This window comes from Hippocampus comes, unplaced genomic scaffold (assembly GCF_001891065.2).
Source record: "Hippocampus comes isolate QL1 unplaced genomic scaffold, H_comes_QL1_v1.1 scaffold45, whole genome shotgun sequence".
NCBI classification, from domain to species: Eukaryota; Metazoa; Chordata; class Actinopteri; order Syngnathiformes; family Syngnathidae; genus Hippocampus; species Hippocampus comes.
Window position 1 is genome coordinate 1,349,245 of NW_017805783.1, and position 17,637 is coordinate 1,366,881.

Genomic DNA, 17,637 nt, shown 5'->3' on the forward strand with positions numbered 1-17,637 from the left:
TGCAGATACTCTACTTAATTTTGTAAACTTTTGAATCAGTTGCTCTTGATCTGATAAAGTACCGGACACCAAGGCAAACGAGATCATTGTGTATTGATTGTCCGTTTATCCACTCACTTGGCACAAGCTCACAGTGCCTGGCTTTGACCTGGGGTCGTGAAGCTTTAAAAAAAATGTGATGTTACTGAGCCAAAGGACTGAATGCTGCTTTGGAGTACAGTAATAGCTTGTATTATAATTTGTATAAACTGTTTGTTGTTGTATGAATCATTTTTTTGCTCCATGCGCAGCAATTTGTATGCAACATTTTTTTAATGACCTATAAATGCAGTTGAGTTGAGGAGTTATCTACCCCCAAGCGTCTTCGGGAGTGAGTTCACTCATGCGCCAAGTCACGTTTTCACATTGACGTGTACATACCAATGCAGGAAGTTGAGATGTTTGCGTTTTCGAGTCCCTATGTCGAGTTTGTGGCATCTGAAGTTGAAAATATTCAGGTTGGTGGTACACACCAATCTATAGATAAGTGTTTTCTACTGTAGCTTAAAGATCAAAATCAAAGAAACATTTGTAGTCGCAGCACGGTGCATTGAAGCTTACCAAGTCCTAACAGGTTTTGTAAAGCAGAGCTGAGTTGAATGCAGGAAGTCCTTGAATTATATTCACACACAATATAAATTATAAATGTTATATTTTGCCATTACAGTATGAACAGTTAAATATGTCCTGTCATAAAACACTTTCTTGAATTTATATTTTACATATAAAAAAATTCATTTATGGGAATTGAAGTCAAGAAAAACAATTTAAAAAAATAAAAAGTAAGCTGTTTTGACCTTTTTTTCACAATTTAAGTTCAGTCATAAAGGATATCATTTTATTTATACAAAGTAATAAAAACCTTATCCTTACACATGACTGTTAAAAATGTTTCAATAAAGTATTGGTGAAAGCAGGTGTCCTTTTTATGTTAATGCGAATCGTCGGCATCTGCTGAAAGTAAGTTTTGATCTAACTTGGTTACTTTTAAAGCCAGGCAATCAGATAAGCAATTTAGTTATTTTATCTCAAGTATTCGCTAAAGTAACTAAATAACTTTTTCAAGGTTACTGTGGTAACACTGTTTGCTGCTGACGAAAGACATTGAAATGTGAATTGCAGTTGCCAGCTGCAAAATAAGCCAGGACACAAAACATTCTTATTGAACAGTGTTCCATTAAAGTTGTGTCTGCTTATCCGGCTTCGTAATATCCACATTTGCATTCCAATGAACAATTATGAGCTTTATTTGGATTTCTATTGAAGGGCAGACATACCAAAGGAAATGTGCTCAAAACTTTACAGGTTCAATGATTTAAAAACAACTCATGTTGTTACTTTTATTACCTCATGGCTTACATGTGTCCTTTGTTTCTAACAGACAACGAGAGCCCTGCATCATTTAGTTACGACCCGGAACACTCAGAAGAGCAAACTTCTCACGATGCTCTGTCCCTCAGCGGCTCTCCTCCCTCATCTCCTCAGCTCCGCTCTAAAAGTCGATGCTGCAGCCGAGACACACAATCATCCGGTTCCTTGGAGTCTACGCTGTCGGTAATGTCAAAATTTACTGTCTCTTCTATAAGGTATATTGGCCTCCACTGTTGCTTCTCTTGATGTGCCATAATTTGTGGGCTTATATGTTAAAATACTGAATGGTAGTGCCTTAGAATACTTTATCGGATGGTGGGTGGACCTTATTTTCTGGCAAAATAGTAGGCAGGCTGTCTTCTTGGCCGCGGTGTTGCGTATCTGTTTGCATTTGTAGGACTATTCCATCCATCCATTTCCTATACCGCTTATCTGCAACAAGGGTCACGAGCGAACTGGCACCTATCTAAGATGACTACCTAACAATCTGGACTGGCCGCCATCTAATTGCAGGACACATTCTGTATAGACAAGCAACCATCCACACTTACATTCAAACCTAAATTCCTTCTCACCCCAACCCTAATGAGGATAAGCACTGTGTAAAATGGATTGATGGGTTTACTGTTCCATATACAATACCGTATTGGCCCGAATATAAGACGGCCCTGATTATAAGACGACCCCCTCTTTTTCAAGACTCAAGTTTGAAAAAAGACTTTTTGAACACCAAATTATTTTTTATACAGAAAATAATTACAGTACATCTGAAACAAATGATTATAACGATATATTTGAGAGAAAAAGCATGTTATTTTGCCTCATTCAAATCTTAATATCTGAAGATTTAAATATGTAAACAAAAGTGCAATCACATTCGTAATTGAATGGCTTCTGGTTTTTGAAATGTAAATTACATCATAACTTCTCCTCAGCTGCCGGTTAACCTGGCCGTTCTTTGACCCACTTTTCTATAGATTGTCACTACGTTTCTCCATTTTCTGTTATCTCTTCTATTATTTTCTTCTCTTTTCCTTCTTACCGCTATTTTTTTATTTTTCTTCGTCGTGCTACCGCTGTTTTTATTTTTATTCCTCGGGGCAGGGGTTCACTTTGGCCTGGGGAGTCAAGTTCAGCATTTGCTTCAATGATATCTGGCGCCATCTAGCGTCGTGAAAGGGTATAATGTCCAGACCCCGAATATAAGACAACCCCCACTTTTTCAGTCTTATTTCAATGCAAAAAACACCGTCTTATATTCGGGCCAATACGGTATACCCCGCTCCCCTCTTTGGTTCTGTCTTCATCTTGTATGTGTGGTCTTATTATCTTCTGATTGGTGGTCTTCAACACTGATGGAGGAAATGTAATGGCTGAGATTAAGTCCCCAACATGATAGCCTGCACTGAGATGACTGATGTCTTTGACCTGTTGAAATAATAAGCTCTGGTCTAGAAACACATTTATCTTCTTGAAGATACCGCTAGTGTCTGACTCAGCCCCCATGGAATGTAAAACTCCTACAGAGTGTAGTAAAATATGCCTTGTCGTTAATCTTACAACAATATTTGCAGCCACATGTGTGCGGTCAGCACGTCACACATCCATCAACAGGATTTCCCAATATCGCTGTTTTTTTCTCGGTCATGTCCATGTTCGTGTCAGGTTGAGCTGGATCAGGAAAAAGGAGTGGAGATGAGGAAGTGGGTTCTGTCCGGAATCCTGGCCAGTGAGGAGACCTACCTCAGCCACCTAGAAGCACTTTTGATTGTATGTTCAACACACACACTTTTTCATCATACTGTAAGCTGATAATGGTCAGTTTTAAGTGTGGCCAGTACAGTACATGTATTTTTTATTTTTTTTACCCTCGTTTAGGAAATATTTTGGAAGCAAGCATTACACAATTTCTGAATGACACGTGAATTGTATTTGAAACTCGTTTCCATACAGTTCATCAATAACCTCATGGATTTTTGTTCTTTAAAGCCCATGAAGCCTCTCAGGGCAGCAGCCACAACATCGCAACCAATGCTGACCATCCAGCAGATAGAGACTATTTTCTTTAAAGTGCCCGAGCTCCATGAGATCCATAAAGACTTCTATGACGCTCTGCTTCCTCGTGTTCAAGACTGGAGTTACCAACAGTGTGTGGGAGACCTCTTCCAGAGACTGGTATGATCTCATTTTAACATTTTGCCACCTAAATGCCCTGCGTTTCTGTATTGTCAACTGCAATTTAAAAGAGAAAAATCAACACGAGGAATCAGTCATAGCATCATATTATGCATCAGGAAAATGGTCAGGTAAAAACATGCTCTGGCACATTAGCCAAACCTGTTTTTCTGCTTCTTGTGATTTAACATACATGCAGCTGAGAATTATTAGCCAGTAGAGAAACACGATGGTCTGGAAGTATACAATGGGTTAATATAACTGAAAAGTTTGCTTAGCACTTCCTCTGAATGAAATTATCGGAATGAGAATTCTTTAATTCTACTGAAAAGTTTGCTTAGCACTTCCTCTGAATGAAATTATCGGAATGAGAATTCTTTAATGTCGTACCTTGTTGGCTTAGCAAAACCTTAGCAGACCTTTCATGGACTACGGCTGTGTATGTTTTAAAGTGCACATGTGGTTGGACTGCCTGAAGTCATCACTCAGCCCCATAAAAGCATCATTTCACCGTATGACAAGCAGTAAAGGAGAACAAAAAGTTCTATAGGAGGTTACTGGATAAGAGCTTATATGATATTGGCGCAAGACGTACACATTCATGCATGGTTTATATGTAGACGTGACAAATCTCCCTCACTCGCTTTGCTTTCTTTTGTAACTGTTATGCCAAATCAAGCTAGAGCATAGCATGTTGTGGCATGGCAAATTCCCAGCGGCTGTCATCTCCCTGGTTTTAGAAGAAAGACAAGGTTATTTTTATAACACAGTTTGACAACAAGGCAACCGACATGCTCTATAGACTATCCGTAAAGTATCTTACAGGACGAAGAAAGAATGCATTATCCCTCTGTTTATGGAAGATCCATTTTAATTGGGTTATTGCAGTAGGATATATGCAATGTTGCGTTCTTCCATATTTGGTTTTATCGAAGAAAGTGGTGAACAGTATACATGACTTAACGTTTATTTGCACATCCACTACTGTAGGTGGCAGTGGTGCTGTCATTTTTTTGAAACTGCACAGGGAGTTTTAGCTTAACAGGGTGGAGTATTCTTGCTTTGATCATGCACACACACAGCACAGAGCAGGAGACACAAAGAATTTCCTCTTCCTGTGGAGGGGATGGGGGGGAGGGGGGCAATAAAACCGAGAATCACTGCCTCAGAGATGAATTTGATTGGTTAGCGACCGGACCAGTGTGTACACTTCAGCTCACCCACGACGCTAAGTGAGAAAAAGCAGGATCGAAAATGGATGGATAGATTTAAATTCAAAGTGTAAAATTAGTGTGTTAAGATGATTATTCTTTCAATCACAGAAGTTACTCTCATTCACTTCAAGCAAATTTCTTGAAGCCGTGATTGAGAACATTGTAGCTAGCATGCATTGTAATTTAATCCCTAATAATTCCTGTTTACCCCTGACTTTACTTCCTTGCTCCTTTCGTCACCGCTTGTCTGCCTCACACGCCCCCATTTACTACACTACACTATCGACATACAATATTTGACTCCACCACCTAGGAGGCGTTGTAATTCATGTGATTGGTCTGTGTATGATCTCTGCGCATGTATTTATTGCCATAGTGATCCCCCAAAAGCTGCCCTAGTTAAATTAGGAACGTTAATCGAAATATATATTTACGTAGTAAATTCTGTGCATTTATTTTCTTCATAAATCAATATATATATGATAGTAAATAAATAGATATTTCATGTCAAATTTTTTTTTTTCACTATTGAATAATAATGGGAGAATCAGACCACTGTGGGAAGTCTCTCTCTCTCTCTCTCTCTCTCTCTCTCTCTCTCTCTCTCCCTCTCCAGTGCCTTTAAAAGAACTTAATGACTCTGATGTCAGTTGAAGGAATCAAATTTGGTTTCTCCTCATGTCCTCCAGGCCAGCCAGCTTGGAGTGTACCGGGCCTTTGTGGACAACTATAAGGTTGCTGTGGCGACAGCAGACAAGTGCTGCCAGGCAAACACACAGTTTGCACAGATATCTGAGGTATGTAATAAGACTACACACAGCAGGAACTGCAGCAGTTTGAGCGTTTGATGTGGTGCCGCTGCCTGGGACAAGTGATGATAGAGCAGTTTTTAGTGGTTCTCGCAAGTGTACAGAGCCACAAAAGCTCTTTGTGGTGGCACTAATTGTTTTAATTGCACAATGCAATGGGGCAGTTGCTCTTAGTTGATGTTTATGACTATGTCTTCCTGACAGAACCTCAAGGTCAGAGGCACAAAGGACAGCAAAGACCAGTCAGGAAAGAAATCCCTGGAAAGTGAGTTCTGAGTAAAATGACTGGCACTCACATAATTCAGTATTCGTATTGTTGAGTCGTGATCAATTCTAAGCTGATTCCTTCTCTCCAGCCCTTCTCTACAAGCCTGTAGACCGAGTGACACGCAGCACACTGGTTCTACATGTAAGTCAACCTCTGGAGTGCTAATACAGAGCCTCATCTTACTTGGGCAATGGCATGGAGTTTGGGGACAAAAATTGTCTTAATTTTGGTTGTTTTTGTTTTAGGATTTACTGAAGCACACTCCCTCCAGCCACCCTGACTATGCACTGCTACAGGATGCCCTGCGCATCTCACAGAACTTTCTGTCCAGCATTAATGAAGAAATCACCCCTCGTCGACACTCAATGACAGTAAAGAAGGGAGAGGTCAGTTCATCACTGAACATAATCATGTATGATAAAGAAAATATGTACCTGCTTCATGCATTTTTTTTCTGAGCACAGCAGTATGAAATAGGTGACTCTTCATTATACACAAAATAGAAATGGTAATTGTTTCTTCAACTATTTAAGGTACTGTAATGAGGGGTTTGGTAACAAGAAAATACTCACAATATCTCTGTTATTTATTACATATGAGAATTTGAAATTTTGGTACAGATATTTGGAAGCATCCTGGAAGTTGACGTGTTTGATTCGCTTTCGCGGGCCACATAAACATGTTGTGGCGGGCCAGATTTGTCCCCTGGGCCTTGAGTGTGACACCTGTGATATATACACTATTGTACATTAACTGGCGAGAAAGTGATGTATGATCTAATGAGATTAAATAAGTAATTTAGTAAGAATTCCGACTGTACAACAAAAATCCTCAGGTTTGATCGACAATGTCAAAGAGGTATTAATACCGCACTGTAGCATACTCAGTTTGGGCCTTTCTGTGTGTCTTTATGTGGCATTTTTAATGGTGCAGCTGTTCTCTAATGAACTGTTCAGATTCAGTTGGTTGTATTTATATCACGTTGCTGTGATCATTATTGTGGGAAAACATAATTCAGCTTGTTCGCACAGCTTGTTACTGTTCCAAATTTAGTGGGTGGAATATAGTCCGCCGGTGCAAACAGCTACGTCTAACGCCTGCTCCATTAAAAAAATGTTTTTTTTTTTACTTTGCTGACTTTCCTTCAGCCTTGTTTGTGCTCTCTTCCCTGAATCAAGCTAGGTCTGACTTATAAAACTGTCAAATGTAGGCATAACATGGAAAACAGTCTTTGCAAAAGGCACACCTAAAAAGGACTACACAGCTACTCTTGCAGCTCGGTCAACATATTATTTGCCACAGTGTTGCTTTGAAATGAATGCTAATGGCAACATGACAAGATGCTCAATGTGCATTCTGTAACTGTAGTTTAGGCACACAGAATTCAGGTAAAATGACATGACAGAATTCAAGATGACATCTTCTTCCATGGTTCCCCTCTATTGTGGGTGTTGACGGTAACAAGGCAAAGCATAAGGTAATTGGAAGCTCTGATAAATAAAGTTGGCCACTGACTCATCTTAGCCTGTCTGCTTTAGTTGTGAAGGAAGTGGAGCAAAAGGAAGCTTATGACTAACCAGTGCAAACACAGGAGGTCAGGATCTCCGTGTTGGAAATGAAGAAAGCCTGTTGATTAGCTCAGAGCTCCCTCCCATCCTTCCCGGCTGCGCTGCCACTTTTGGGTCCCGGAAACTAACCTGGAAAAGGTCTCATCATAATAGAGCAGCCCAATGTTCTGCCTGAGTGTCAAGCATCTGAACCCAGCTTGCTGGTATCTTAGAACTCGCCTGGCGCAGGGGACACAGCCGAGTTGAAAGTGCACATTCAATTGTACTCAATACTCAATGTCATTGTAGCCAATGATTAAAAAGAAAGGCTGCACTAAAAGCTGTTTTTTCCATTGGATTATTGATTGATCCGCCATCCCCTCTGTGTCATCAAAGCAATAAGCGGATGAACTCCTACCACGTTTTGAAACCAGGACAGAGCCAGACATGGAGTGCCTTTCGTCCTGCAACGATTTCCTTTTTCTTTTTTTTTTTTCATACCGTAGTGAGTGTTTGGCAACAGAGTCTCACATGGGCAGCGTCACAATGTAAACAACCTCCACCCAGAGGTCAAAGTGCTGACAGCTCACAGCCATGTGTGCCTCAAACAAGAGGAGTACCAGTAAGCTCTAATTTTAAGGTCCAGTGCCCCACCAGAATTAATTTGTATACATACACTTGTCTGTTTATGTCCTCGTGCTGTTTTGGGGATAATTTTCTCTGTTTGCCCATCTTGACTTTCTGTCCTTCACTTTTTGGGAGGGGATTGTACAAGAATTTGAAATTTGAACAGATCTACCAGAATGCTGTTTTCTGTTTAAACAACAAAAAAAAAACCTACCTTCGAGTGCAGTCCTGTACCTGCATTTCGCCCCATAGAGGAAACACATAATCAACGTGAATAATGACACGGTAAATGAAATATACTCAAGGAAGGTCTTCTGAGATTAAACAAAATGTAGATACCCAGTGCTTGAATTTGGGAGCATTTATCTGAGAACAGCTCTACTGCACTCTGAAATTGAGTACATCAACTTCATTTTATTTTGATCCAGTCGTGGCAGACAGATGTAAATGAATTCATTATATTTTGCAGTTCCACCACAGTGTCTTCAATGATGTCGTAGTTTCTGTAACTGTAGCTTTTTGTTGTCAGAACCGTCAGCTTCTGAGGGACCGCTTCATGGTGGAGCTGGTTGAAGGTTCCAGGAAACTCCGTCATGTCTTCCTCTTCACTGACCTGCTGCTCTGTACCAAGCTGAAGAAACAGGCTGCAGGGTGAGGGAGTCTGAGTCAATACCTTGCCTGTAACTTAAATATTCCACTGCTTCGTTAAGAAAAAAAGAAAACGTTTCTGAAGTAAAAGCAAAACAGACAGACATGTGAAGTGACCAAGGTGTATAAACTGCATTTGCGTTGTGCTCATTCACAGGAAAGGACAACAGTATGACTGCAAGTGGTACATTCCTCTCGCCGACCTGACCTTTCAGACAATTGAGGACTGCGAGTCGACCCCTATCCCTTTAGTCCAGGATGAGGAAATTGATGCCATGAAGATCAAACTGTCCCAGATTAAGAATGAGATCCACAGAGAAAAGGTAAACATGCCCACAGAGAGAGACAAGGGCTTTTGTTAAGAAGCAGAAGGTTCCAGGTTCAAGATCCACAACAGAGCAAAACTAGTAGAAATCCCAGAAGAGCAGTCATTGACCAAAACGTGGACATTTTGATTTTCATTTGATTTGATTTTTTTGCTGCGACAGAGGCCAGTCCCGCCATTGTGTTATTGAGCGCGGCACTGAGCCATCTCACTTCTGCATGCATATGTATTTGTATGCATGTGGACTGTCTTGAGCTATACTTAAAGCATTGCTTGCTCTGTAGATGACAGATATTTGATCATGTAAATGACAATGATACGTCAACCACCAGTAAAGGCAACCCCAAAGCATAAACCTCTGCTTCTGTTGATTTACAGAGAACCACCAAAGGACCCAAGGCGATGGAGCGGCTGAAGAAGAGGTTATCAGAGCAGGAGTCTCTGCTTCTCCTCATGTCACCCAACATGGCTTTCAGAGTGGCTAACAGGAATGGCAAGGTCCAAAATCTCCGCACTATTTGTACATTTTAAGTGTTTTGCTGTGGAACACTGTAATCCCTGCTGATTTAGCGGATGAAGCATTGTTGTTAATGAATTTATGCTGCCCTCCGATGTTGAGGGCTTGTCATTGCAGTATTTAACCACAATAAACCCATCAAGTCCCTTTGTGCCATTCAGGGTTTCACATTTCTGATCTCATCCGACTACGAACGTGCTGAGTGGAGGGAGATCATTCGCGAGCAGCAGAAGAAATGCAAGTTATTCCCCCAAAATCTCTGATGGTGCATTAGTCCATTTGTGTCTGATACAAATGTGTCTGAACTTTGTCTGATAGGTTTCAAGAGCTTCTCTCTGACATCTCTAGAGCTGCAGATGCTTACTAACTCATGTGTGAAACTCCAGACTGTCCACAATATTCCAGTCACCATGAACAAAGATGGTGAGGTTCATGATAGCTTAATTAGTTGTGCCGTCGAAACATACTTGCAATTTAAGAGTTGTGTCTGAAGATGTGTACTCACTTCTGTTTCCAACATAGATGACGAATCACCGGGTTTGTACGGCTTTTTAAACGTCATTGTACACTCTGCATCCGGTCTCAAACAAACCTTGAGTGAGTGATCCTTTCTTCTGTTTTTGACTTTACTGGGCTGTCTAGAGTTGGGCTATGATGTCACGTATTGTAATTCTTTGTGCAATAATTTCTTCTGCGTCTCTGAGACCCTGAGATGGATGAACAGCTGCTGGGGTGGGGAACAAACGGGATTAGTTTGGAATACTTTGTAGAAATGGTCTCAAACACGACTTGACATGAAACATGATACGTTGTCATTGTTTGCTTCAACTCCAAAAACCATTTATTGAAATGGTTAGAGTATGCATTATGACATGTTCTCATTGTTTGCTGAAACTCCAAAAGTCGTTTGTTGAAATCGTAACAGTAGAATTATAACAATATCACAGGGGAAGTGTCGGTCTCATTGTGTTGCCTCATTGATGCCTCTCTAATTCTACTATGTCTGCTTGTACACATCAGACCTTTACTGCTCTCTTGAGGTGGATTCCTTTGGTTATTTTGTCAACAAAGCCAAAACGCGAGTGTACAGAGACTCGACTGAGCCCAGCTGGAATGAGGTGAGAACTTTATAGAGGAAGACATCTCTCGGCAGAGGGCTTTTTCCGTTTCACGCTTGTTCGTCATGCACCACGTCTGTTGCATTCCACGTGTAATGCGTGTCGATGGTATGGCGCGTACGGATCTTTACTGAGATGTCTTCTTGTTTCCATGCAAGGAGTTTGAGATTGAGCTGGAGGGCTCCCAGACTCTGAGGCTGCTCTGCTATGAGAAGTCTTACAGCAAGCCCAAGCACAGCAAAGACGATGGAGAGATGACGGACAAGATTATGGTCAAAGGACAGATAAAGGTACAGTATGTTGCTTTAAATTCTCATAGTTTTTGCCAGTTAAAAAAATGTGGATATTGACATGTGATTGACTGGCGACTAGCGTGGTCAGTAAGTCAGGGATGGGCTTCCGCTCCTCAGGATCCTGCAATTGCTGTAAAGAAAAAAAAATGGATGAAAGTTTGTTTTTTTTAACATAAATCTTTCATGAACTAAAAGTGCATAGAAAACCTCCAACAGGGATCAACGGTCATTTTTTTTGAATGATAGTTGGTGAATTCATTCTCTAATATCCTTAAAATGTCATATTTTTTCACATAATTTGGTAAAGCAAAGCAATATGAACTCTACAACAACCTGACCTACAAAGTTTAATTTTTAACAATTCAAGAGTAAAAGTATTAGATGTTCTTGTTCAGATCAAAGTCGGTGAGCCACTACCGCCAGCTTTTAGTCGCATGCAGTCAAGATTTGACATGGACGCTCCTTACATGATCCTTCTAAATGGGAGACATCATCAAAAAGCAAATTTATAAAGCTTTCCAATTGTATGTTTTAAAACGGAAGAAATAATCTCCCAAGCACAACACATTTTTCCCCCCAATTCATTCTCAACATGTCACAATGAAAAAAAATATATATCCTGACCCCCGCCCCTTTAATATTGCAGTTTAACTAAAGTTATAGAATTTAAAAATGCCTAGATCGAATGCATTATTGACCTTTATTTATTCCAATAACCTACCTGTGGTGATGTATCTGCATTGCTGTCCACCGGTCCCTTTTTGTCCAATCATGCCCGTGACACTCTTTTTGCTGTTCATAAAGAAGTGAGAGGTGTCTGTTGGCTGGTGGGTCACATCATCTTGACCTCTGATCGAGTGTTGTGACAGAGGGTGGATTAGACTTTGGGTTGACCAAATGTAGCTGTTGGCATTGGTCCAGAGTTTGCCAGATGGAGGAATACACAAAGCGCTCTGTGATAAACCAGTGGAGGGATTTCCCTGCTGCTGAAGAGATGAGTTAAAACCCCTCTGAGTTTTGAAGGGGAAAAAACACCCATCATTTCCATTTCCAGCTAAAATACACCCATTCGCCAAATGGAACTCAATTTGTGGCTAAAGTATAAATAATTTTGTGCATTGCTGTAAATGGCACCCTGCCAGTCTTTCATCCAAAGACAGCTGGGAGAGGCCCCAGCAGCACGCCTGTGACCCTCGTGAGGACAAACATTACAAAGAATGGATGGATGGATGGAACAAAGTATGTTCACGAGTTACACATGTAATAGTCAAGTGTCAAAGTGTCACTGTCACTATCCCGCAACATTGAAATCGCCATTGAGCGTGACTATTACAGCATTTTTTTTCATTTGGCTTATTTGAAAAAGGCAACTGCTCTCCGGAGATTGCAACAATGCCGCTTTGAATTTTCATGCAACACAATGGAATAACTGCTTTGTTGTGAAGAGGAGAATATTTACAGGTGTTTGATATTTTACAGTCATTTGTATTAATCGGTAGATAATCCCATTAAGTTTCTTGCCAAGGTGGCATTCAGCGATAAACAACAGCAGGCGTGAGCACGTTGATAATGAGGGTAGGAGGAGATTCTCAGGAGTTAATCTCGCAAATCCAACGGGGAAGTAGAACAACACAAAGGCAGCGGGCTGTGTGGCTTTGCTCCTTTCTCCTGATTCCTGCTGGAATAAGCACTCTGACTATATGTGACAATGTATTAGGAAAGTTTGGGAAGGATTTGCCAGGGCTTCCATGATGAGACTCTCCCAGGCAAAGTGGCCAGCGGATGGCCGTTCGTACAAGATGGACCTGCTGATTCTGCTCGTCGCTGTAGAGCAGCTTTGTTGTTGTTTCTTGTCTTTTTGCCCATCGTTTGCCAAAAGGACATTTTTAGAAAGGTGACGGGCTCATGCCAGGAAACATGAGTCAGTGTAATTCCAATGAGGAAGGCGCGTTTCAGACAGTCGGTGTATTGGAGGAAGAGGTTGAATTGGCCCCCAGAAAATTTGCAAGTACGGGGGCCCGTCTTTGGGACAGAGTTCGTAGCAGTCTTCTCAGACCAAAGGTAAACAAACATACAGGAAGTGTCTCAATGGACCTGCTAAAGATTTGTTCAACAATTGGCTTTTTTCCTCCAGTTATTTCACTAAGAGGAATATATTTCACCCTTGTGAAATTTAGTTTTGGTCTTTACAGTACTTTTTTGTCAATTAAATTACCGGTATGTAATGATATACTGTAGTTTTAAGAAAATGATTGCGTTAAAAAAAAAAAAAAAGTCATCTATGACGCAAGGCTGACTCAATGTTTTTCGGTGGGATGTTGTCGTATTGCAAATTGTCACTTTCATTTTGAATTCGAGAAGGCCTTCCTTTCAAAGGGAACAATAGAGTGTCTGTTGTCATTTCACTTAGCATTGAATCCATAATGAAAATCAAGCATAATTCATCATACCGTCGATATTATCCAAATTGTTAATAGTGAAGTTTACTTGAAGTAACAATCTGCACACTGACTGTTTTCATTTTCAGTTGGATCCCCAGAACTTGCAAAACAAAGACTGGCAGCGGACTGTCATTGCTATGAATGGGGTGAGTAGGACAAGACGGAGTGTCGTCGTAAAAGTGACCAAAAAGAACAGCCGAAATAACACCACAGCGTACAGCTGCAACATGAACATTGCTCTCCTCCGCCAAATGTTTTATTTCTACTACAGGAGGGCCACTTCAACATTTCTAAGATGACATAAGGACTTCTTAGGCGAATGTAACAGGCTTCCCTCTTCCTTTTCTACTCTCCGGTTTCAGGTTGAAGTCAAGCTTTCGATGAAGTTCACCAGCAGAGAGTTCAGTCTCAAGCGCATGCCTTCACGCAAACAGTCTGGTGTGTTTGGGGTGAAAATTCATGTTGTAACAAAGTGAGTTGATCATATGCCGCACCATTCAGTTCAGGAAAACGAATGAGTTATTAAACGTGCTGAATGATCAAAAGAACACATGACGTGCCGTTGGTGGGGCTGATTCAGATTCTGCTGTCTTGTGTTTATACACTTCATGTTGCGTGGTTGGTCCGCCTCTTAGGTTTGTTGACTTATGGTAGGCTACTTCCTGGTTTGTTGACTGTTGATTTAAGTTCGCTGACCAAAGCCTTGTTTTCCTTGTTTTACCAGACGGGAGCGCTCCAAGGTTCCCCTCATTGTGAGACAGTGTGTTGAAGAGATCGAACGACGAGGGATGGAGGAAGTGGGCATCTACAGAGTGTCCGGCGTTGCAACTGACATCCAAGCTCTTAAGGGTGCCTTTGATTTGAGTGAGTTCCACTTCAATATGATAAAGCCTCATTTATTATGATAATTGATTTGAACTGGGGCGGCACGGTTGGTCCAGTTAGTGCATCGACCTCACAGTACAGAGGTCTTGGGTTCAATCCCCGCTCCGGCCTCCCTGTGTGGAGTTTGCATGTTCTCCCCGGGCCTGTGTGGGTTTTCTCCGGGTACTCCGGTTTCCTCCAACATTCCAAAAACATGCATGGCGGGCTGATTGTACACTCAAAATGGTCCCTAGGTGTGAGTGTGAGCGTGGATGGTTGTTCGTCTCTGTGTGCCCTGCGATTGGCTGGCAATTGGTTCAGGGTGTCCCCCAACTACTGCCAGAAGATGGCTGGGATAGGCTCCAGCACCCCCCGTGACCTTTGTGAGGATAAAGCGGATTGGAAAATAAATGAATGAATGATTTGAACTGAAGACATCACCACGATGTACAACACAATATTGGGCTGGTCAGTTAACACACAACCATTACATCTTCCGTTCACTTATTCTACTTTACGTTGTATTCTTTTCAGATTCAGACTCAAAAAAATTAATGTGACTCATATATTCCAGATCAAACAATATTTGTACTGTGGTTGAGCGGGGGTCGGAATGGTTATCAATGGCCCCCTGAGAAAGTATTGCCATTTTTCCTCCCATCTTGACACCCCTGCTGAAGTTAGTACGTTATAGATTATGCCTGAGTATCTCTTTTCATAATATCCTTTGATGATGAGAATTCCTACAGTGCTTTTAATTGTCCTACTGTTTTTTGTGAGTGAACATAATCTTTACAATGCCCTTCAATCTAGTTCAAGACTGAGCCCTGAATGAATAATCTGTTCCTAAATTTCTTTCAAAGCTGCTGACGTCACAGATCTTATCTTGTCCTCCTGACAGACAACAAAGATGTGTCGGTGATGATGCGGGACATGGACGTGAACGCCATCGCCGGTACACTGAAGTTGTATTTCCGCGAGTTACCTGAGCCTCTTTTCACTGACGAGCTGTACCCCAACTTTTCTGGAGGCATCGGTGAGTCACAAATTCAACTTTTTTTTTTTTTTAAACCTTTTTCAGTACACTTTCCCAAATCCACAATATTGTGTTGCCATGCAGCACTTTCTGACAGTGTGGCCAAGGAGAGCTGCATGCTCAACCTGCTGCTCTCTCTACCAGAACCCAATCTGGTCACCTTTCTCTTTCTACTCGACCACCTGAAAAGGTAAAACGCACCTGACATAACATGTCGTGTTGCATGTCAAGGGTATGACCAAATCACCAACATGGTCCTCACAGGCACCACGCTGAAAAAAAAAAGTACTTCATTTTTGATTGCACATGATTAACATTTGTTAAACTAATATCATTTGTTTATTTCTGATGAAAACACAGGAAAATGACACAAGTTTGTGCAACTGATGTATATGTTCAAATTAAGTATATCTAAAGGATCTTTTTTTTCCGTGTGGGTTACCCTCAAGAACTATAGAAGTAGCCTGTGGGACTGTTTTGAGTATGACTAATAATTAATTAATGTTGCTCATATTTGTCAACGCTGGTCTTGTGAAACCCTTTGAGCCTCTTGTGATTAAGGGCTATACAAATAAATTTGACTTGAATTACGTTCATTTCAAATCATAAGATTAAAAAAAATGAGTCAATTATCTAAGCATTGAAATAAACTGTACATATTTTGCACATTTTACATTCTTCTTGTTATTTTTACTTCTACGAATACCTGGCCCATCCCCCAAATGTGAAATCGACAACTTTTTCTCCCATTCTCATAGGGTGGCTGAAAACGAGAGCTTTAACAAGATGTCTCTGCACAATCTGGCCACCGTTTTTGGACCCACTTTGCTTCGACCGTCCGAGAAAGACAGCAAAATCACCATTAACAGTTCACAGCCGATCTCCATGAATGACAGTTGGTCTCTGGAGGTCATGACGCAGGTAGAACTCGGCAGCACAGAGTAAAACATCGGCTGCCCTGTCGATGCTTGTTCACTTGTTCCTTTGTCCTCTCAGGTGCAAGTTCTACTCTACTTTCTTCAGCTGGAGGGCATTCCAACACCTGACAGTAAACGACAAAGCCTTCTCTTCTCGAATGAATTATAATGAGATTTTTTTACACGCTAAAAACAGTCTTCAGAACAATGAATAGATGTTGCACAATATCGCCACTAGATGGAGCAATCACCTCATCAGTCATCAAGAGCTTGGATGTGGATGAGCGTTGACGTGGTTTATCATACCCCCCCAGGCCCTGATATATATGCACAAATTGTATCTTGATGAATTGTTTATTTTATAACACTTTTTCTAATTTAATGACTTTTTCTTAACGCCATGATTTGCTGCCTGTCATCGCGTACAATAGTGGTGAGTACACGGAGAGTGAATTTGTCATTTGCTTGATGGATTTGTCACCGGTGACCGTGGATTGGAATACAAACGGATCAAGGTATTCATGCCTACTCCTAGGGTTTGCCCCGGAATTGCTTGTGCCACGGGTTCACTTTGCATTCACACAGAGATGCAAATTTGCAGTTTGCATCCAACATGCAGGCATGTTGTACTTGAAATAAACTGGAAGGCTCTAGTTTTATGTGTAAAACTTCAGCAATATGTAATGATGATATCCACACAGTCTCTTGTCAAAATGTTTGAGTTCATGTTTTCACTAGATGTCAGCATTTTTTTTTTTTAAGTTCCTTGAGTCGGTTCTTCGTATTTTGCTCCTACTGTTTTTGTTAGTTGCCATCGGATTTGATTTATGTAACTTGAGTTGCTGTGTTGGTGTTTCTAGTTGCATTCCTTCTTCAATATTCTCCCTTTGAATTGCTGTCATTTTGAGAGCAATTTAATGGGTACCTTTAACTGACTCCTATTCAACACTCTGGGGTATGAACAGGGTTTATGACCCCTTGCAGTATTAATTTTGAAGGCGTGTGGAAATACACAATGTGCTTGAATTAGGAGTTACTTTCCAAATCATTGCAAGAATTGAAACGCTTGTCGGCACAAACTGAAACACTTTATTCTTGTGATCTGTGTGTAATACACAACTGCTTCTAGTAAACACTGACCAAATGTGTTTGTATGATTTCTCAAAATAAAGATTTACTTGACAACCTCATTTTGTCATGTTATTTCCATTGCATTTGAAATTACAATTTACATTTAAATGACAATTAAAAAAAATAATAATGTTAAATTGTCATGAAAATTGTAATTCCTATAAAGTAGCCAAGTCACCATATAACCAAATTTTCAATGGAAAAGTTGATAATCCTTGCACTTTCTTAACTTGTGTATATGGTCGACCAAGGGTGTTTGCACTAATTCTAACAAGAGTATATAACAACACCCCTCTC

General features: G+C 40.8%; 1 protein-coding gene across 1 annotated transcript in view; it reads left to right on the top strand.

Annotated features, from left to right (window-relative positions):
- The window catches only part of si:dkey-91m11.5 (BCR activator of RhoGEF and GTPase), a 35,048-nt gene extending 17,649 nt beyond the window's left edge, over positions 1 to 17,399 (top strand). Inside the window, exons 2-23 of the mRNA XM_019885121.1 lie at positions 1,421 to 1,593; positions 3,076 to 3,180; positions 3,400 to 3,585; positions 5,489 to 5,596; positions 5,813 to 5,873; positions 5,965 to 6,017; positions 6,122 to 6,262; positions 8,580 to 8,701; positions 8,856 to 9,021; positions 9,402 to 9,521; positions 9,702 to 9,777; positions 9,859 to 9,963; positions 10,063 to 10,137; positions 10,561 to 10,658; positions 10,817 to 10,948; positions 13,479 to 13,538; positions 13,755 to 13,864; positions 14,117 to 14,256; positions 15,158 to 15,292; positions 15,377 to 15,482; positions 16,051 to 16,213; positions 16,289 to 17,399. Of these exons, the coding sequence (XP_019740680.1) occupies positions 1,421 to 1,593; positions 3,076 to 3,180; positions 3,400 to 3,585; positions 5,489 to 5,596; positions 5,813 to 5,873; positions 5,965 to 6,017; positions 6,122 to 6,262; positions 8,580 to 8,701; positions 8,856 to 9,021; positions 9,402 to 9,521; positions 9,702 to 9,777; positions 9,859 to 9,963; positions 10,063 to 10,137; positions 10,561 to 10,658; positions 10,817 to 10,948; positions 13,479 to 13,538; positions 13,755 to 13,864; positions 14,117 to 14,256; positions 15,158 to 15,292; positions 15,377 to 15,482; positions 16,051 to 16,213; positions 16,289 to 16,378 (2,525 nt within the window). The 3' untranslated portion in view covers positions 16,379 to 17,399. The remainder of the gene's footprint in view (positions 1 to 1,420; positions 1,594 to 3,075; positions 3,181 to 3,399; positions 3,586 to 5,488; positions 5,597 to 5,812; positions 5,874 to 5,964; positions 6,018 to 6,121; positions 6,263 to 8,579; positions 8,702 to 8,855; positions 9,022 to 9,401; positions 9,522 to 9,701; positions 9,778 to 9,858; positions 9,964 to 10,062; positions 10,138 to 10,560; positions 10,659 to 10,816; positions 10,949 to 13,478; positions 13,539 to 13,754; positions 13,865 to 14,116; positions 14,257 to 15,157; positions 15,293 to 15,376; positions 15,483 to 16,050; positions 16,214 to 16,288) is intronic.
- Positions 17,400 to 17,637: the final 238 nt, after the last annotated feature.